General features: G+C 47.6%; 1 protein-coding gene across 1 annotated transcript in view; it reads right to left on the minus strand.

The window, feature by feature from the left end:
• LOC115102405 (Wilms tumor protein 1-interacting protein-like) overlaps positions 1-22,589 on the minus strand; it is a 37,491-nt gene that overhangs the window by 12,046 nt on the left and 2,856 nt on the right. Inside the window, exon 2 of the mRNA XM_029622327.2 lies at positions 12,917-13,018. Within this exon, the coding sequence (XP_029478187.1) occupies positions 12,917-13,018 (102 nt within the window). The remainder of the gene's footprint in view (positions 1-12,916; positions 13,019-22,589) is intronic.

Consider the following 22,589-nt stretch of genomic DNA (forward strand, 5'->3'; position numbering starts at 1 on the left):
GAACTACTGGGAACACATCTGGGGCCTCGCTGAGACAATCACTAGCACATGAGGGGAAAATGGTGTGATTGAATACAATGACTAAACAGAGCGTAACTGATTAAAACAGAGTTCTCTAATGGTTTGCTTCACGTGGCAAAGAGAGAGAGAGAGAGAGACAGAGAGAGAGAGAGAGACTTATTTATTTTCCCTTGTGTACTTTAACCATTTGTACATTGTTACAACACTGTATATATATATATATATATATATATATAATATGACATTTGTAATGTCTTTATTGTTTTGAAACTTCTGTATGTGTAATGTTTACTGTTAATTTTTATTGTTTATTTCACTTTTGTATATTATCTACCTCACTTGCTTTGGCAATGTTAACACGTTTCCCATGCCAATAAAGCCCCCTGAATTGAATTGAGACCCAGGCCTCAGGCCCAGAGGCAGTGCTAGCTCTTCTTCTTTCCTGCTTTCTGTCTGTTCTCTCCAAGATCGCTCCACACACCAAGAACACTTCCTGTCTGTCTGTCTGAATCCCCCATAATATACCCCCTTCTCCCCTCCCCTCCCTCCATCCCACAGGAAGGGGAAACATTCCACACATTTTCAGGGAGGAGGTGAAGGAGGGACGGGGGAGGAGGGTTAACACTAGTGAATGGTAGCCTTAATCTCCTGTCTGCCACAGAGCCATTAGCTACACACGTTAGACTAATCAAAAATGTCGAAAGGCGAGTAGAGAGATGGTGCTAAAACAATCACTAACTGCTAAAATAATCACTAACCGATTAGGAACTGATATGTTTTATTCACAGGTCTCAATGTCAGAAAATGGCTGAGGGAATGGGGGTCTTAACACAACAGGCCTGGGATGGAGAGAAGAGCAGAGCACCGGTTGCAATGATACCAGTGGTGACCTGATCATGGCATTGAGGAGGCAGCAGAGTTCAGACAAACAGCTTGGGCACACTGTAGCGAAACCTTTTGCAATGGAAAACGGACATGTGTGTTCTTACTGACAGTTCAGGTAGTTTTGTCCAATAAGAACGCTGAAGTTCAGGTAGTACCTTCCTGTTTCCCCGAGTTAAGGTTTTCTCCCCTACAGAACATGACCCTAGTGACCCCTCCCCCCAGGGAAAATAATGAAAAATAAGACTTTCCACTGATTCCTCCTCTCTGGTACTTTAACTCTAAATCCGTGATAAACCTACATTATCCTAAAAACATCTAACACCATGTTGGACCCTCTCAGGGGTAACAACAATAGACACTAAATCACAGTAGAGCTCCTGAAAGCCCACAGCAGCCATCTGAAAGGGTTTGATCCTCTTACGGACATGGATAGAGCCAAACAATGAGACATCCTGTACTATACTTGTATCAAGGCTTTGAACCTGCGCATTCAGTAGCATTATGAAACTGGCCAAGTTTCCTGACAAAACTCGGAACTTACGGTCTTATCATGTACAACCTTTAATTGAATTACATTGAACTGATTTGAATGGAATGTAACATTCCTTTGTAATAAGTGCCATATGACATGCCTATCCTGCCTGTACTTCAGAGGGATAAACTGACAATATCAAGGTCAGAAAGACAATCGTTACAACAACAAGACAACCATCTCTGCATCAGGAAAAGGTGTAAAACTGTCCCTTGAATAATCATAATTTAATAACCCTATTTCCCCCTTAATTTCCCTCAGGAACGAAGAAAAGCGTGATGGATGGAATGGGGGGGATGAACACTTCTTCACATTCCTGCCTTTTTTAGAAAAGAGAGAGGGAGAGAGACAGAGTGAGAGAGAAAAGGCAGGGAGCCTTGCGAGAAGATAAGATGAATGAATGGCAGAAGAAGACTGTGCTGACAGTAATGACAGAGTTCCAGAAGAATGATGACTCTGTCCCCCCCCCCTAATATAAATAATAAATGCCTCAGAGACAGAAAACGCACACAGGCCTGCGCTGTTTTCTAGTGAAAACGTTCTTTAATACCTCAAGGTTGATTCTAAGATCTATATGTCCACTTCTCCAACACCTTTCATGAATTATTTATAAACCTGTCTACTACTGTACTATAAGGACTAGTACATTCATAATACCCATAACCCACTCTTCCTTAGAAAAGCTGTAATGGTTCACAAAAAGCATGTGAATGAAGGTTCATTTAGTTGAATCCTTTCTAATACTTATTTCCCAGCACAACATCATGTGTCCAATAGGGCCTAGAAGTGTTTATTTGGAGGAAATTGTTACTCACAGCAACGTCCTCCCTTACCTCAATCACATTCATCAGATGTAGAGTGTAGGGACACAGGGACAGGGTAGGGTGTTTCAGCTTCACAAACTATCCACCATCTAAGAGTGCCAGCATTCAAACCGCAGCAGTTTTCCGATCACTAACGTCACCTCCAATCCATGTTTGTGTTCTATAACGGCAGAAGATTAATTGGAGAGGCTGATGTTGTAAGGTGGGTTGGGATTGGTTGGGCTCAGGACACAACAATTACACTTCTGTTCCCACAAAAAACCACATCCCCTCCATTCTCACCTCAGCCAGATGCTCTAGTCCACACACGCACTATGCTTCTCTCCGCTTGCTCAAATCATGCCGAATCAAGTTCCACTGGGAAAAGCTGGGAGATGACTGCCTAACTGTGTGTCGTGAGGGCAGATTTAGACTCTACGTTTGTGGGAACAGGGCCTCTTTATTGAGGGAGACAAAGACAACACTTACTCAGACGCAAATATCTCTAGTCGTGCTGGTATTAAAGGTGTTCCATTCTCTCTGGTCCAAAGTTGTGAGCAAGATGAGTATTTGAATGAGAATGAAAGTGCAAAATAAATAAAGGTTTTAAACGGAAAGTAAAACATTACAATTCATGGTGGCAAAAATATTTTAGACGTCACGGCGACCAAAACCACTTCTTGCCCGTGTCATTTCCCGTCAAGTGCACTTCCCAGCCGTCCAGTCTGCTGATCTGCTCCTGAGGTTGAGATGTGTAATATCCTACAGACCTTCACTCTCATTCTCACCTACTCGGGTCTTTAGCGGCCTGCTGGAGCTTTGCTGTCTCTGCTCACCTTCTGGTTTCGTTGCTCCTTCTAACATCCCTTTGTCTTGACCAACAGATTATTGTCATAGACTACCTGGAAGCCCACTATAGCCAACTTTAATAGACCTGGAAGCCCACTCTAAAGCCAACTTTAATAGACCTGGAAGCCCACTCTATAGCCAACTTTAGTAGACCTGGAAGCCCACCCTATAGCCAACTTTAATAGACCTGGAAGCCCACTCTATAGCCAACTTTAATAGACCTGGAAGCCCACCCTATAGCCAACTTTAATAGACCTGGAAGCCCACCCTATAGCCAACTTTAATAGACCTGGAAGCCCACTCTATAGCCAACTTTAATAGACCTGGAAGCCCACCCTATAGCCAACTTTAATAGACCTGGAAGCCCACTCTAAAGCCAACTTTAATAGACCTGGAAGCCCACTCTATAGCCAACTTTAATAGACCTGGAAGCCCACCCTATACCCAACTTTAATAGACCTGGAAGCCCACTCTATAGCCAACTTTAATAGACCTGGAAGCCCACTCTATAGCCAACTTTAATAGACCTGGAAGCCCACTCTATAGCCAACTTTAATAGACCTGGAAGCCCACCCTATAGCCAACTTTAATAGACCTGGAAGCCCACTCTATAGCCAACTTTAATAGACATGGAAGCCCACTCTATAGCCAACTTTAATAGACATGGAAGCCCACTCTATAGCCAACTTTAATAGACCTGGAAGCCCACTCTATAGCCAACTTTAATAGACATGGAAGCCCACTCTATAGCCAACTTTAATAGACCTGGAAGCCCACTCTATAGCCAACTTTAATAGACCTGGAAGCCCACTCTATAGCCAACTTTAATAGACATGGAAGCCCACTCTATAGCCAACTTTAATAGACCTGGAAGCCCACTCTATAGCCAACTTTAATACCTTCCTTCCCCTTTAAGTATTTTAAGTTCAGGGTAATAAAGATTATGTTATGCAACAAAAGAACCATGAAGGTGGTAGAGGGGTGAAGGGGGAGAGAGAGTCTGCTTAACAAGACCGTTGTTGTTGTGTGTGTGTGTGTGTGTGTGTGTGTGTGTGTGTGTGTGTGTGTGTGTGTGTGTGTGTGTGTTCCGGCGTAGGTGGAACTTGACAGTGGGTGGTAGGTAGTTCTGAATGGTCCTCCTGTCCTGCCCCGTGCACCCCTACCTCCCTGGGTCCAGCTGGCATAACACCAGTCTGTGTCCTCTCCTCGGATTCCCACTCGGAGGCCCCCTACGTATGCATTCCTCCCCGGCCCGGTCCCTCTCCCTGTGGAGCCGGCCGCAGCCTCTGTGCCCTCAGATGGAGAAGGGTATGGGCGGTATGTAGTCAGTGTGTATCTACCTAACTCCCCCCAGTTTAGACCCTACCAGCCTCAAATCAAATCAAATCAAATTTTATTTGTCACATACACATGGTTAGCAGATGTTAATGCGAGTGTAGCGAAATGCTTGTGCTTCTAGTTCCGACAATGCAGTGATAACCAACAAGTAATCTAACTAACAATTCCAAAACTACTGTCTTATACACAGTGTAAGGGGATAAGGAATATGTACATAAGGATATATGAATGAGTGATGGTACAGAGCAGCATACAGTAGATGGTATCGAGTACAGTATATACATATGAGATGAGTATGTAGACAAAGTAAACAAAGTGGCATAGTTAAAGTGGCTAGTGACATAAGAATGCAGTCGATGATCTAGAGTACAGTATATACATATGCATATGAGATGAATAATGTAGGGTAAGTAACATTATATAAGGTAGCATTGTTTAAAGTGGCTAGTGATATATTTACATCATTTCCCATCAATTCCCATTATTAAAGTGGCTGGAGTTGGGTCAGTGTCAATGACAGTGTGTTGGCAGCAGCCACTCAATGTTAGTGGTAGCTGTTTAACAGTCTGATGGCCTTGAGATAGAAGCTGTTTTTCAGTCTCTCGGTCCCAGCTTTGATGCACCTGTACTGACCTCGCCTTCTGGATGATAGCGGGGTGAACAGGCAGTGGTTCGGGTGGTTGATGTCCTTGATGATCTTTATGGCCTTCCTGTAACATCGGGTGGTGTAGGTGTCCTGGAGGGCAGGTAGTTTGCCCCGGTGATGCGTTGTGCAGATCTCACTACCCTCTGGAGAGCCTTACGGTTGAGGGCGGAGCAGTTGCCGTACCAGGCGGTGATACAGCCCGCCAGGATGCTCTCGATTGTGCATCTGTAGAAGTTTGTGAGTGCTTTTGGTGACAAGCCGAATTTCTTCAGCCTCCTGAGGTTGAAGAGGCGCTGCTGCGCCTTCTTCACGACGCTGTCAGTGTGAGTGGACCAATTCAGTTTGTCTGTGATGTGTATGCCGAGGAACTTAAAACTTGCTACCCTCTCCACTACTGATCCATCGATGTGGATAGGGGGTGTTCCCTCTGCTGTTTCCTGAAGTCCACAATCATCTCCTTAGTTTTGTTGACGTTGAGTGTGAGGTTATTTTCCTGACACCACACTCCGAGGGCCCTCAACTCCTCCCTGTAGGCCGTCTCGTCGTTGTTGGTAATCAAGCCTACCACTGTTGTGTCGTCCGCAAACTTGATGATTGAGTTGGAGGCGTGCGTGGCCACGCAGTCGTGGGTGAACAGGGAGTACAGGAGAGGGCTCAGAACGCACCCTTGTGGGGCCCCGTGTTGAGGATCAGCGGGGAGGAGATGTTGTTGCCTACCCTCACCACCTGTGGGCGGCCCGTCAGGAAGTCCAGTACCCAGTTGCACAGGGCGGGGTCGAGACCCAGGGTCTCGAGCTTGATGACGAGCTTGGAGGGTACTATGGTATTGAATGCCGAGCTGTAGTCGATGAACAGAATTCTCACATAGGTATTCCTCTTGTCCAGGTGGGTTAGGGCAGTGTGCAGTGTGGTTGAGATTGCATCGTCTGTGGACCTATTTGGGCGGTAAGCAAATTGGAGTGGGTCTAGGGTGTCAGGTAGGGTGGAGGTGATATGGTCCTTGACTAGTCTCTCAAAGCACTTCATGATGACGGAAGTGAGTGCTACGGGGCGGTAGTCGTTTAGCTCAGTTACCTTAGCTTTCTTGGGAACAGGAACAATGGTGGCCCTCTTGAAGCATGTGGGAACAGCAGACTGGTATAGGGAATGATTGAATATGTCCGTAAACACACCGGCCAGCTGGTCTGCGCATGCTCTGAGGGCGCGGCTGGGGATGCCGTCTGGGCCTGCAGCCTTGCGAGGGTTAACACGTTTAAATGTCTTACTCACCTCGGCTGCAGTGAAGGAGAGACCGCATGTTTTCATTGCAGGCCGTGTCAGTGGCACTGTATTGTCCTCAAAGCGGGCAAAAAGTTATTTAGTCTGCCTGGGAGCAAGACATCCTGGTCCGTGACTGGGCTGGGTTTCTTCTTGTAGTCCGTGATTGACTGTAGACCCTGCCACATGCCTCTTGTGTCTGAGCCATTGAATTGAGATTCCACTTTGTCTCTGTACTGACGCTTAGCTTGTTTAATAGCCTTGCGGAGGGAATAGCTGCATTGTTTATATTCGGACATATTACCAGACACCTTGCCCTGATTAAAAGCAGTGGTTCGCGCTTTCAGTTTCACGCGAATGCTGCCATCAATCCACGGTTTCTGGTTTGGGAATGTTTTTATCGTTGCTATGGGAACGACATCTTCGACGCACGTTCTAATGAACTCGCACACCGAATCAGCGTATTCGTCAATATTTCCATCTGACGCAATACGAAACATGTCCCAGTCCACGTGATGGAAGCAGTCTTGGAGTGTGGAGTCAGCTTGGTCTGACCAGCGTTGGACAGACCTCAGCATGGGAGCCTCTTGTTTTAGTTTCTGCCTGTAGGCAGGGATCAGCAAAATGGAGTCGTGGTCAGCTTTTCCGAAAGGGGGCGGGGCAGGGCCTTATATGCGTCGCGGAAGTTAGAGTAACAATGATCCAAGGTTTTACCACCCCTGGTTGCGCAATCGATATGCTGGTAAAATTTAGGGAGTCTTGTTTTCAGATTAGCTTTGTTAAAATCCCCAGCTACAATGAATGCAGCCTCCGGATAAATGGTTTCCAGTTTGCAAAGAGTTAAATAAAGTTCGTTCAGAGCCATCGATGTGTCTGCTTGGGGGATATATACGGCTGTGATTATAATCGAGGAGAATTCTCTTGGAAGATAATGTGGTCTACATTTGATTGTGAGGAATTCTAAATCAGGTGAACAGAAGGATTTGAGTTCCTGTATGTTTCCTTCATCACACCATGTCTCGTTAGTCATGAGGCATACGCCCCCGCCACTCTTCTTACCAGAAAGATGTTTGTTTCTGTCGGCGCGATGCGTGGAGAAACCCGTTGGCTGCACCGCATCGGATAGCGTCTTCCCAGTAAGCCATGTTTCTGTGAAGCAGAGAACGTTGCAGTCTCTGATGTCCCTCTGGAATGCTACCCTTGCTCGGATTTCGTCAACCTTGTTGTCAAGAGACTGGACATTGGCAAGAAGAATGCTGGGGAGTGGTGCGCGATGTGCCCTTTTTCGGAGTCTGACCAGAACACCGCCTCGTTTCCCTCTTTTTCGGAGTCGTTTCCTTGGGTCGCTGCATGCGATCCATTCCGTTGTCCTGTTTGTAAGGCAGAACACCGGATCCGCGTCGCGGAAAACATATTCTTGGTCGTACTGATGGTGAGTTGGCGCTGATCTTATATTCAGTAGTTCTTCTCGACTGTATGTAATGAAACCTAAGATGACCTGGGGTACTAATGTAAGAAATAACACGTAAAAAACAAAAAACTGCATAGTTTCCTAGGAACGCGAAGCGAGGCGGCCATCTCAGTCGGCGCCATTCCGTGGCTCTTCTTTTTAGTGCCTCACACAGTCACACACGTACGCACGCACACACACACGTCACCTAGTCAAGGGTTTCCCAAACTCGGTCCTAGGTGACACTGAGTGCACATTTCGTTTTTTGCCCTAGCACTACACAGCTGATTGAAATAATCAAAACGTAATGATCAGCTGGTAGTTTGAATCAGCTGTGTAGTGCTAGGGCAAAAACCACAATGTGCACCCAGACGTGGGGGCCCCAGGACTGAGTTTGGGAATCCCTGACCTAGTCCACCCAGTGTGTTGAACAGGCTCCCATGCAGCTCATGTCAGATCATGTTGCTATGAGTTGTATTGTATGCTGAGTTCCTGTTCTACTAAATGGAACTGTCACATCATCTCTCCGACACTCATCCCCCGCCCCAGGCACACACACACACACACACACACAATACTGCACACATATACACACACCATCAGCTCCATGATTATAACCCAGGAACTGTGGTGTTTAGTTTCAGGGTGTGTCAGTCTCTCCTTCAGCCCACACAAAGAGAAGAGAATGCCACATCAGAACACACAGACCCTGGGACATGAAGCTAGAACACCGCAGCTGCAGTTTAGTGGCTCATTGATTCATCAAATCAATCGATGTGATTCAGTTACTCAGGGATTCTTAGAATCAGTGATTCAGTAGTTCACCAACTTTATGGTTCAGTGTCTCACTGATTTAGTGATGTTCAGCTTGGATGGTTCCCTGGCTGCACCAAATTTGCTTCCCCCTGCCCTTGCCTGTCTGTCTCCTCACCTCCCACGACCTTGGCTTCTCTCATAGATGAGCTTGTGTTTTCACTGTGATCTCCTTACTAGAACTTCAGAGGGATTCCAGAGCCATCCTGTCCAGATGGTTGCTGCTCTGGTATCTATAGATGAGTCGACCAATTAAAATCCCCCTGTGGAGATGATCTCTGACCTCTGCCCATGCCCATTAGAGGGCAATGTGAGGCCTCCTGACCCCTGACCTGAAAGCTCATGCTCTACCTTCGCTGATTAACACACCCTGTGTTGTCCTTTATCTGCCCAACCGTGTGTGTGTGTGTGTGTGTTAGTGTGTGTGTGTGTGTGCGCATGCACGTGCTTACATGCATGTACACAGAAGGTGAGGAAAGAGTGAGTGAGGCAGGTTGGGTTTGTGTATATAGATCAGTAGGTTTGGAGGAAGGCCGGCGTGGTCATAGTAGCGGTCGTAGTAGTGGTAGTGGTCATAGTAGTGGCAGTGGTCATAGTAGTGGTCGTGGTCGTGGTAGTGGTCGTAGTAGTGGTCATGGTCGTAGTAGTGGTAGTGGTCATAGTAGAGGTTGTAGTAGTGGTCGTGGTCGTAGTAGTAGTCATGGTAGTGGTTGTAGTAGTGATAGTGGTCGTAGTAGTGGTCGAAGTAGCGGTAGTGGTCGTAGTAGTGGAAGTTGTCGTAGTAGTGTTTGCGGTCGTAGTAGGTGGTGGTGGTAGTGGTCGTAGTAGTGGTAGTGGTAGTGGTCGTGATCGTAGTAGTAGTAGTGGTCGTAGTAGTGGCAGTGGTCATAGTAGTGGTAGTGGTCATAGTAGTGGTAGTAGTAGTGGTAGTGGTCGTAGTAGTGGTAGTAGTAGTGGTAGTGGTCATAATAGTGGAAGTGGTCGTAGTAGTGGTCGTAGTAGTGGTCATGGTAGTGGTTGTAGTAGTGATAGTGGTCGTAGTAGTGGAAGTGGTCTTAGTAGTGGTCATGTTAGTGGTTGTAGTAGTGATAGTGGTCGTAGTAGTGGAGTGTCGTCGTAGTAGTGGTCGTAGTAGTGGTTTTGGTAGTGGTTGTAGTAGTGATAGTGGTCGTAGTAGAGGTAGTGGTAGTGGTCGAAGTAGCGGTAGTGGTCGTAGTAGTGGAAGTTGTCGTAGTAGTGTTTGTGGTCGTAGTAGTGGAAGTGGTAGTGGTCATGGTAGTGGTCGTAGTAGTGGCCGTGATAGTGTCGTAGTTGTGGAAGTGGTCGTAGTAATAGTGGTCGTGGTCCTGGTAGTGGTCGTAGTAGTGGCCGTGATATAGTGTCGTGGTAGTGATAGTGGTCGTAGTAGTGGAAGTGGTCGTAACAGTGGTCGTAGTAGTGGTAGTGGCCGTGGTTGTGGTAGTGGCCATGATAGTGTCGTAGTAGTGGTAGTGATAGTGATAGTGGTCGTAGTAGTGGAAGTGGTCGTAGCAGTGGTCGTAGTAGTGGTAGTGGCCGTGGTTGTGGCCGTGATAGTGTCGTAGTAGTGGTAGTGATAGTGGTCGTAGTAGTGGAAGAGGTCGTAGCAGTGGTCGTAGTAGTGGTAGTGGCCGTGGTTGTGGTAGTGGCCGTGATAGTGTCGTAGTAGTGGTAGTGATAGTGGTCGTAGTAGTGGAAGTGGTCGTAGCAGTGGTCGTAGTAGTGGTAGTGGCCGTGGTTGTGGTAGTGGCCGTGATAGTGTCGTAGTAGTGGTAGTGATAGTGGTCGTAGTAGTGGAAGTGGTCGTAGCAGTGGTCGTAGTAGTGGTAGTGGCCGTGGTTGTGGTAGTGGCCGTGATAGTGTAGTAGTAATGGTATTGGTCGTAGTCGTGGTCGTAGTAGTGGTCATGGTAATGGTTGTAGTAGTGTTAGTGGTCGTAGTAGTGGAAGTGGTAGTGGTCATGGTAGTGGTCGTAGTAGTGGCCGTGATAGTGTCGTAGTAGTGGTAGTGATAGTGGTTCTAGTAGTGGAAGTGGTCGTAGCAGTGGTCGTAGTAGTGGTAGTGGCCGTGGTTGTGGTAGTGGCCGTGATAGTGTCGTAGTAGTGGTAGTGATAGTGGTCGTAGTAGTGGAAGTGGTCGTAGCAGTGGTCGTAGTAGTGGTAGTGGCCGAGGTTTTGGTAGTGGTCGTGATAATGGTCCTACTGGTGGTGGTGGTAGTGGTCGTAGTAGTGGTAGTGGTCGTAGTAGTGGTAGTGGTCGTGATAATGGTCCTACTGGTGGTGGTGGTAGTGGTCGTAGTAGTGGTAGTGGTCGTAGTAGTGGTAGTGGTCGTGATAATGGTTGTACTGGTGGTGGTGGTAGTGGTCGTAGTAGTGGTAGTGGTCGTAGTAGTGGTAGTGGTCGTGATAATGTCGTAGTAGTGGTACTGGTCGTGATAATGGTTGTACTGGTGGTGGTGGTAGTGGTCGTAGTAGTGGTAGTGGTCGTAGTAGTGGTAGTGGCCGTGATAGTGTCGTAGTAGTGGCCGTGGTCGTGGTAGTGGTCGTAGTAGTGGTCGTGATAGTGGTCGTACTAGTAGTAGTGGTCGTGATAATGGTCGTACTGGTGGTGGTGGTAGTGGTCGTAGTAGTGGTAGTGGTCGTAGTAGTGGTCGTGATAATGATCGTCCTAGTGGTGGTGGTAGTGGTCGTAGTAGTGGTAGTGGTCGTAGTAGTGGTAGTGGTCGTGATAATGGTCCTACTGGTGGTGGTGGTCGTAGTAGTGGTAGTGGTCGTAGTAGTGGTAGTGGTCGTGATAATGGTCCTACTGGTGGTGGTGGTAGTGGTCATAGTAGTGGTAGTGGTCGTAGTAGTGGTAGTGGTCGTGATAATGGTTGTACTGGTGGTGGTGGTAGTGGTCGTAGTAGTGGTAGTGGTCGTGATAATGTCGTAGTAGTGGTAGTGGTCGTAGTAGTGGTAGTGGTCGTAGTAGTGGTAGTGGTCGTGATAATGTCGTAGTAGTGGTAGTGGTCGTAGTAGTGGTAGTGATAATGGTTGTACTGGTGGTGGTGGTAGTGGTCGTAGTAGTGGTAGTGGTCGTAGTAGTGGTAGTGGCCGTGATAGTGTCGTAGTAGTGGCCGTGGTCGTGGTAGTGGTTGTAGTAGTGGTCGTGATAGTGGTCGTACTGGTGGTGGTGGTAGTGGTCGTAGTAGTGGTAGTGGTCGTGATAATGGTCGTACTGGTGGTGGTGGTAGTGGTCGTAGTAGTGGTAGTGGTCGTAGTAGTGGTAGTGATAATGGTCGTCCTAGTGGTGGTGGTAGTGGTCGTAGTAGTGGTAGTGGTCGTAGTAGTGGTAGTGGTCGTGATAATGGTCCTACTGGTGGTGGTGGTAGTGGTCGTAGTAGTGGTAGTGGTCGTAGTAGTGGTAGTGGTCGTGATAATGGTTGTACTGGTGGTGGTGGTAGTGGTCGTAGTAGTGGTAGTGGTCGTAGTAGTGGTAGTGGTCGTGATAATGGTCATCCTAGTGGTGGTGGTCGTAGTAGTGGTAGTGGTCGTAGTAGTGGTAGTGGTCGTGATAGTGGTCGTACTGGTGGTGGTGGTAGTGGTCGTAGTAGTGGTAGTGGTCGATGCCAATCCGTAGATCCGAATTTTAGATGCTTTCCTCTTGGCCGCAGAGACAACATGTTGCTGTTTTTTGCTAATTTCCTGCCATTCTACACATTTTTTCATGGGAAAGGGGGATACCTAGTCAGTTGCAGAACTGAATACATTCAACTGAAATGTGTCTGTCACATTTAACCCAACCCCTCTGAATCAGAGAGGTGCGGAGGGCTCCCTTAATCAAAATGCTGAGAGACAAATGTGCAATTTTAAAGCTAATTTCCTAGCTAAGTTCTTATGCTATCTGAGTAACTATAACGTTATAACAAAATCAATGGGGGCCCCATGCCATGACATTTTTAGAATTTTAGGCTTTCCCTGTCTAGTTTTATTTTGGTGATTGTTAGTTCTAAAAGGTTTAGTTCTCAAAAGATGATCATATAAAAATATATATAGCTCCATTATATTTCCTACATACTTTATATCTGGTTTAAGTCCTTTAAGTTAACACAGAATACGATTTACCATCTATTAAAAAAATATATAAAATAGTTTTAATAATTATAAAATGTTAATTATATATATATTTTTTTAAATATATATTTTATACATATATATTAATATAGGGGCGAAAGTGGTAGGTTACTTACTTCAGGTGAAGTATGTCAGATTAGAGGTAAGGAGAGAGTAGGTGAGGTAGACAGGGTTTACTGTAGTAGTACTTACTGCAGGCGCTGCAGGTGAAGCAGACATCATGATAGAGGCTTCCCATAGCCTGGCAGGCCTCAGTGGCTCCGTACACCGCCTTGTTACACTTCACACAGCTCCCTGGAACACAACACAACAGCCAGGTCAGAGACATGAACACACACTGTGCCACCATCATGTACCTTGGCACCACTACTGTCTCAGTCTTAAGCAGTTGTCCTGTTAGAATAGAACGTTAGAGTTGTACACATTCCATAACATGAATAAAGAGGCTGGATCCATAACAAGCAGCCTGACAAAACCAGACACAAACAATGGAATGAAAAAGGCCTAACAACAGTCAAAGGAAATGAGTTAGCCATGCTGTATCATTGAAAGGGGAAATATATTCCAATCTGCTTGTTTGGTTTGGCTCTGGGTTAGAGGAGTCTGTCACATAAAAGACCTGTTCCTAACCAAATGCTGCTCCCTGCACACACTGCTGCTAGACAGACGGCACACACACACACACACACACACACACCTCTTTCGCCCTCCCCTTTATAGACCACCAGTCAGACAGGACAGAAAGTGAGAGGTTGGTGGTAGAGACAGACAAGATAAGGAAAAAGAGAGAAAGGGGTGAGAGAAAGAGGACAGAGGAGAAAGGGATAGAAAAGTAAGAGACTGTAATGCAAGTTGGAGAGCTGTCCAAGCTGGTGTGTATACCTGTGGAGGGTGAGGTTCAGTAGTTCATATGGGCCAACTGTGATTGGGTTGTCACCCAGAACATGCCATGTCTTGATCACTGTATCATGTTGGGTCTTCACAGCCAGTGGTTTGTTCTGTCACCATCTTCAATCATGCATGTGCATACTGCAGTGCATAGCAACGTACACACACACACATAGCTAATCATGCAGTATAATCTAGTCAGCTGACAGGCAGCAGAGGTGGAAAGTTCCATAGACTGATAGAGAGTGTGAGAGAGCGATAGAAAGAAAGACAGAAAGAGTGAGAGAAAGAAAGACAGAAAGAGAGTGAAAGAGAGTCCAGTGAAAATAGAAAGAGCTCTTGTGTCATGTGTCCTCTGAGGTGTTTTGTGTGCTGTGGCCTTCTGACTGAGCTGAGAGGTTGGCAGTGTGCTGAGAGAGATGTGGTAACAGAACAACATGAGCCCACAGCAGCATGGCGTGGCACTGTGCTGAAACAACAGTGTGTTACACACACACACAACATTCCCCAGGGGGACGAAGACCACGCCAGGGACAGTACCGCCTCGCCTGGCCACTCACAAAGAACCTTCTGTCTCTGGCCTGCTCTCCTGCAGACAGACATCACCAGGCACTACGTCTGTACGCCTCCCCTAACCCACTGGTAGCATCCCCAATGCTCCTCTACTCCCTACATTGGGAATAGGGGACCATTTCCACTGTCAGCCACAGACAAGAGACAACATTAAGTTTCAACTCTTCATACTTGTAACACAATATAGAGCTATACACACAATATAGAGCTATACACACAATATAGAGCTATACACACAATATAGAGCTATACACACAATATTGAGCTTTACACACAATATAGAGCTATACACAGTTTATTATGTACACCACCATGTTCACAAAAAATGGATTGCTCCTACAGACAGTGAGTCACGTGGCTGTGGCTTGCTATATAAAGCAGGCAGACAGGCATTCAGTTACTGTTTGATCGAATGGGCAAAACGAGGGATCTAAGCGACTTTGAGCATGTTATGATCATCGAAGCCAGGCGCGCCGGTTCCAGTACCTCAGAACGGCCGGTCTCCTGGGCTTTTCACGCAGGACAGTGTCTAGGGTTTACCGAGAATGGTGCGACAAACAGTCAGCGACAGTCCTGTGGGAGAAAACAGCTCGTTGATGAAAGGTCGAAGAAGGATGGCAAGAATTGTGCAAGCAAAGAGGCGGGCCACAAATAGCGGCGCAATACAACAGTGGGGTGCAGAACGGCAACGCACAATTCGTCGGTCCTTGTCATGGATGGGATAATGCAGCAGACGACCACACGGGCTTCCTCCCCAATCAGCTAAAAACAAGAATAAGCGGCGGCTCCAGTGGGCACACGATCACCAACTCTAGACAATTGAGGAGTGAAAAACATGAATCCCGGTTCCTGTTGCGTCATGCTGGTGGCAGTCAGGATTTGGTGTCAGCAGCATGACTCCATGGCCCCATCCAGCCTGGTGTTAATGGTACAGGCTGGTGGTGTAATGGTGTGGGGAATGTTTTCCTGGCACACAAGTAGGTCCCTTGAAATCAATTGAGCAATGTTTCCATGCCCGAAGAATTCAGGCTGTTCTGGAGGCAAAGGGGAGTCTGACCCGGTACTAGATGGGTGTACCTAATAAACTGAATGTACACGGAGTATACAACACATTAGAAACACCTGCTCTTTCCATTACATAGACTGACCAGGGGAATCCAGGTAAAAACTATGATCCCTTATTGATGTCACTTATTAAATCCACTTCAATCAGTGTAGATGAAGGGGAGGAGACAGGTTACACAAGGATTTTTGAGACACGGATTGTGTATGTGTGCCATTCAGAGGGTGAATGTGTCACGGCCTGATCTGTTTCACCTGTCCTTGTCCTTGTGACAGTCCGTCCTGTTTGTCAAGCTTAACAGCATTCGTCCTGTCAGCTTCTGTCTTTTCCCAGCCTCTCTTTTTCTCTTCCTCCTAGTTTTTGACCTTTGCCTGTCCTGACCCTGTACCCACCCACCTGACCACTCCTCCCATCCCTGAGCCTACCTGCCGTCCTGTACCTTTGCTCCTACTCTGGATTTTCGACCTCTGCCTGCCTTGACCTGTTGTTTGTCTGCCCCTGTTGTTACAATAAACATTGTTACTTCACACAGTCTGCACTTGGGTCTTACCTTGATACCTGATAGAATGGACAAGACAGAAGATTGAAGTGCCTTTGAACGGGGTATGGTAGTAGGTGCCAGGAGCATCGGTTTGTGTCAATAACTACAACACTGCTGGGTTTTTCCATGCTCAAGAATAGTCCACCACCGAAAGGACATCAAGCCAACTTGACACAACTGTAGGAAGCATTTGAGTCAACATGGGCCAGCATCCCTGTGGAATGCTTTCAACACCTTGTAGAGTCCATGCCCCAACGAATTGAGGCTGTTTTAAGTGTATATACTTAATTGAATCAACATCTCCTGTTAACTACAACACAGTCCTCTAGTCTGGCCTTATAACCTATGACTGGCTTTAAGACATTTGTCCTGTCTATCATGACTCTCAGATACTGTAAAACAATATAGGAATACCTCTGATACTGTAACACAATACAGGAATACCTCTGATACTGTAACACAATATAGGAATACCTCTGATACTTTAAAACAATATAGGAATACCTATGATACTTTAAAACAATACAGGAATACCTCTGATACTGTAAAACAATATAGTAATACCTCTGATACTGTAAAACAATATAGGAATGAGCTATATACACACCTTATTGAATTAACCCTCCCCTCAAAATTACAATAAACCACTGTAGCCTACAGCACAGCCGCTTCTACCTTATCCCCTTATATAACAATGTCTGGAGATTAAGGGCCTACTCCTCTCATCATGTGTTCCTCCCTCTTCCTCTATCCCTCCTCTCCTCTTCCTCTACCCCTCCTCTCCTCTTCCTCTATCCCTCCTCTACCCCTCCTCTCCTCTTCCTCTACCCCTCCTCTCCTCTTCCTCTACCCCTCCTCTCCTCTTCCTCTATCCCTCCTCTCCTCTTCTCTTCCTCTATCCCTCCTCTCCTCTTCCTCTATCCCTCCTCTACCCCTCCTCTCCTCTTCCTCTATCCCTCCTCTACCCCTCCTCTCCTCTTCCTCTATCCCTCCTCTACCCCTCCTCTCCTCTTCCTCTATCCCTCCTCTACCCCTCCTCTCCTCTTCCTCTATCCCTCCTCTACCCCTCCTCTCCTCTTCCTCTATCCCTCCTCTACCCCTCCTCTCCTCTTCCTCTATCCCTCCTCTACCTCTCCTCTCCTCCAAAATCTGGCCTCAACCCTGGAATTCTAGGTTTAATCCATCATTAGACTGACTGACAGACAGTCAGTTCTACTGTATGGACTCAACAGGGTTGGGTTTGTTTAGCTCAACTTTGGTTTTACTTGGTTGACTTTTCAAAACTGAGAATTGTATGATTTTCCACCAGAGTTGAAAGTCACAGCTGGTGTTTGTAATGCACATGCCATTGAAACTATAAAATGCACTGAAAAGTAAGAGGGATACATAAACAACCAAACAAACTGGTTCCTGTTTGGGACAAACATTCTTAGGTAAAGAAGCAACATTTTTCTCCCTGATTACAGTCCCATATTCCAAAACCCCTGTGATTTTATAGGGGAGTGCTTTCTTTATCGGTTATGAGGGCATGGGTGAGGGGGGAATGGAATCAAAACACAGAGCCAAAACTTCACCCCCCATCCTCCCCTCACCTCACCCCCCAAACACCAGCCCAGCTGTCAAAACGTCTGCCTCTATTGCTTCCCAATGGCTCACAACAAGCCTCTTCATAAACCTCCACAATCTCTGACAGGAACTTGATATTATGGTAGTTGACTTGTCATGTTAGAAGCGAAATAAGACTACTGCACTTAGTAATATCCATATGGTAGTTATTATTTTGTGTGTGTATCATATGGCAGTATTAGAATCCAAGGCTAGGACATTATGAAATCACATCAACACTGGTCCCACCCAAAACAAAAGCCTGACATCACAAAAACATTCTCTCACTACACTAACACACATTTACTAATACAACCAATCAAACACTGAAGCAAGGCCCCAGGCCCAGACACAGAGAGAGATAAAGAGGGAGGAGAGAGAGAGAGATGCACACACACACACACAAAGGCTTCCTGCAGGACTTGTCAGGGGTACAGATTGAGTGCCAAAGCAGAAGCCAAGACACCCTGGGAAGAGTTAAGGTAAACTGTCCAGTCAACAGACAGACTACAGCCTGATAGGAGAAAGCCATCCTTAATCACAACACAATACAAAGCACTCAACCTCTACTATCTGTGTGTGTGTGTGTGGCGACAGTGATCCCCTCCACCCTCTGTCCTGTCCCACCACTCACCCTTCCTGTCTGACCTCCCATCCATAAATCTGCTCTCCGCTCTGCCTCTCTTTCCCTGCTCTACCTCCCTCCCTCTCTCTCTCACAGCCAAGGACGCACCAAAAGGTTCTATAAATTAACCCAAAGTACCTTCTGCTAATCTAATCATTTATGAAACTAAGTGAGCTCACCACCCACTCTTTATATTCCTCAGCCCCGTCCCGTCCTCCAGACATTCCTCTGTGTTCCCCTGGTGCAGCCGTTTGGCACGACACTCAGTTTCCCAGAACATCCAGCTGCAGCTCTGCCAATCAGAGCAGAGAGTATATGATATGAGAGACCCCAGCCCTAGCTGGCTGGAACTCACTAGGCATGGGTCTGAAATGGCACCCTATACCCTATTAGGATGGCCACACTAATCTCCCTTTTACATGAACCTACTACATCACTAGGTATATGCCCCCAGTGTAAATATGACTTACATACGTAATACTCTACAGTCACACTGGTCAATAATATACTGTATCATACAAATGAGGAAATCCTTTAATAAATGACATATTGAACTGATAACCCTGGAATAGAACATCATTCCCATAGTATTATGGTTCTTCATTTAGCCATAGTTTGCTTGTTAAAGAGGAGTAACTCAACACAATCTGGCCTTAATGACCATATACTCTTATAAACTTTACCCGACACAGCCACCCCTCGGAGCCTGGTTCCTCTCTAGGTTTCTTCCTATGACCCTGGCTTTCTAGGGAGTTTCTCCTAGCCACTGTGCTTGCTCTTTGAGTATCCAGACCTATGGTTCAGGCTGAAAGAATACTCCTCTCCTTTCAGTGGAAAAAGCAGGTCTGGGATGGAGCTTCTCTTTCAGTTCAGTATGTAGACCAGGCCAGGAACTGCATCTGGCCGTCACGCAGGCTATTTTCTGGCACGACAGCATGACGCAGAAAATGAGTGTGTGCTGGGTGTGTGTGCTGTGAGCGTGTCAGCGTTACAGTATTGTCATACACAAAGTTCTACCATCTTCCACTGCGGCCCCCCACAGGAATCTCTATAACATGTGTGCTTATGAATCTGTGTGGGTGTGTTCAGCATGACAGCGACATGCCCCAGAACATCTTCCCTTACATACTGAATGACAATCCTGACTGACTGGCCTTGCCTCAACTTGCCGAACACATCTGGATGAGGAGGAAAAACTCTGGGCCTTACCTTCAGGACATAGTATACTGTACACATATTCTCCACCAGGACTAGCCTGGAACTGGGCTCTCAGAGCAGAGTAATAAACACCTTGTCAGCAGTTTATAACTGCAGCACACAGAGTACAGGTCTGGTACGGTACAGCAGTATAGCTGGGGGAAAGACAGCCAAGCACTTATTTTCTCCCCGTTTTTTCCAAATAACAATTTCCAGAGAGCACGCAAACTGGGTGCTGCGTGGCACTAGCTTAAAAAAAGGAGCAGAAAGCCATGCTCTTGGGCCTTTTATAAATCTGTTTCTGCTGACCAGTTGAATTCCTCCTCCTTCCTCCCTTCTCCTCCTACCCAACCTCTTTCTCTCTTCTCCTCCTGCCCTACCTCTTTCTCTCTTCTCCTCCTGCCCTACCTCTTTCTCTCTTCTCCTCCTGCCCTACCTCTTTCTCTCTTCTCCTCCTGCCCTACCTCTTTCTCTCTTCTCCTCCTGCCCTACCTCTTTCTCTCTTCTCCTCCTGCCCTACCTCTTTCTCTCTTCTCCTCCTGCCCTACCTCTTTCTCTCTTCTCCTCCTGCCCTACCTCCTGCCCTCTTCTCCTCCTGCCCTACCTCTTTCTCTCTTCTCCTCCTGCCCTACCTCTTTCTCTCTTCTCCTGCCCTACCTCTCTCTCTTCTCCTCCTGCCCTACCTCTTTCTCTCTTCTCCTCCTGCCCTACCTCTTTCTCTCTTCTCCTGCCCTACCTCTTTCTCTCTTCTCCTCTTGCCCTACCTCTTTCTCTCTTCTCCTGCCCTACCTCTTTCTCTCTTCTCCTCTTGCCCTACCTCTCTCTCACTCTCTCCTTTTCCTCTTTCTTTCTTCCTCAATGCTTTTCTCATCTGTAGATCAGCCCCACCAAACATGTGCTCTTTCACTTCCACTTCTCCTGTTGCACACATTGGGCACAAATGTTATATTCAATAGTTATTTCTGCATTAAAAGGGACAAGTGTAAATTTACTCGTAACCAGTTATATATTAATCTGTACTTAAACTAAAGAGACTGATGTCATGTATCCTAGGGCAGCTACAGGCTACATGGAAAAACACTAACAGGTGCTGTTATTCAGTTGTCATTGTCTGTATTCCCCAGACTGTGGCTCCGTACAAAAGGTGTGTGTGTGTGTGCCTTTGTGTGTATATGGATGCATGTGTGTGTGTGTGTGTGTGTGTGTGCCTTTGTGTGTATATGGATGCATGTGTGTGTGTGTGCCTTTGTGTGTATATGGATGCATGTGTGTGTGTGTGTGTGTGTGTGTGTGTGTGTGTGTGTGTGTGTGTGTGTGCCTTTGTGTGTATATGGATGCATGTGTGTGTGCGAGTATGCACATGGTGGTTTAGAGCAAGAATGTTCAAGTCTGGGTCTGTGCTCGGCCATGTGATGATGTTATTTGGAAAGACTGAGTCAAACACATGACAAGAGAACGGATGTGATCGGGGAGAGAACGGATGTGATCGGGGAGAGAACGGATGTGATCGGGGGGAGAACGGGTGTGATCGGGGAGAGAACGGGTGTGATCGGGGAGAGAACGGGTGTGATCGGGGGGAGAACGGGTGTGATCGGGGAGAGAACGGGTGTGATCGGGGAGAGAACGGGTGTGATCGGGGAGAGAACGGGTGTGATCGGGGAGAGAACGGGTGTGATCGGGGAGAGAACGGGTGTGATCGGGGAGAGAACGGGTGTGATCGGGGAGAGAACGGGTGTGATCGGGGAGAGAACGGATGTGATCGGGGAGAGAACGGGTGTGATCGGGGAGAGAACGGGTGTGATCGGGGAGAGAACGGATGTGACCGGGGAGAGAACGGATGTGACCGGGGAGAGAACGGATGTGACCGGGCGGGGAGAGAACGGATGTGACCGGGCGGGGAGAGAACGGATGTGACCGGGGAGAGAACGGATGTGATCGGGGAGAGAACGGATGTGACCGGGGAGAGAACGGATGTGATCGGGAGAGAACGGATGTGATCGGGGAGAGAACGGATGTGATCGATGTGATCGGGGAGAGAACGGATGTGACCGGGGAGAGAACGGATGTGACCGGGGAGAGAACGGATGTGACCGGGGAGAGAACGGATGTGATCGGGGAGAGAACGGATGTGATCGGGGAGAGAACGGATGTGATCGGGGAGAGAACGGATGTGACCGGGGAGAGAACGGGTGTGACCGGGGAGAGAACGGGTGTGATCGGGGAGAGAACGGGTGTGATCGGGGAGAGAACGGGTGTGATCGGGGAGAGAACGGATGTGATCGGGGAGAGAACGGATGTGACCGGGAGAGAACGGGTGTGATCGGGGAGAACGGATGTGACCGGGAGAGAACGGATGTGACCGGGAGAAAGCGGATGTGACCGGGCGGGAGAACGGATGTGACCGGGAGAGAACGGATGTGACCGGGAGAGAACGGATGTGATCGGGAGAGAACGGATGTGACCGGGGAGAGAACGGATGTGATCGGGAGAGAACGGATGTGATCGGGGAGAGAACGGATGTGATCGGGGAGAGAACGGATGTGACCGGGGAGAGAACGGATGTGACCGGGGAGAGAACGGATGTGATCGGGGAGAGAACGGATGTGATCGGGGAGAGAACGGATGTGACCGGGGAGAGAACGGATGGATGACCGGGGAGAGAACGGATGGATGTGACCGGGGAGAGAACGGATGTGATCGGGGAGAGAACGGGTGTGATCAGGGGGAGAACGGGTGTGATCGGGGAGAGAACGGATGTTATCGGGGAGAGTATAGATGTTATCGGGGAGAGAACGGATGTGATCGGGGAGAGAACGGATGTGATCGAGAGAACGGATGTGATCGGGGAGAGAACGGGTGTGATCGGGGGGAGAACGGGTGTGATCGGGGAGAGAACGGGTGTGATCGGGGAGAGAACGGATGTGATCGGGGAGAGAACGGATGTTATCGGGGAGAGTATAGATGTTATCGGGGAGAGAACGGATGTGACCGGGGAGAGAACGGATGTTATCGGGGAGAGTATAGATGTTATCGGGGAGAGAACGGATGTGATCGGGGAGAGAACGGATGTGACCGGGGAGAGTATAGATGTTATCGGGGAGAGAACGGATGTGACCGGGGAGAGAACGGATGTTATCGGGGAGAGTATAGATGTTATCGGGGAGAGAACGGATGTGATCGGGGAGAGTATAGATGTTATCGGGGAGAGAACGGATGTGATCGGGGAGAGAACGGATGTGATCGGGGAGAGAACCGGGGAGAGAACGGATGTGATCGGGGAGAGAACCGGGGAGAGAACGGATGTGATCGGGGAGAGAACGTCGGGGAGAGAACGGATGTGATCGGGGAGAGAACGGGTGTGATCGGGGAGAGA

Source organism: Oncorhynchus nerka, linkage group LG3, assembly GCF_034236695.1.
Source record: "Oncorhynchus nerka isolate Pitt River linkage group LG3, Oner_Uvic_2.0, whole genome shotgun sequence".
NCBI classification, from domain to species: domain Eukaryota; kingdom Metazoa; phylum Chordata; class Actinopteri; order Salmoniformes; family Salmonidae; genus Oncorhynchus; species Oncorhynchus nerka.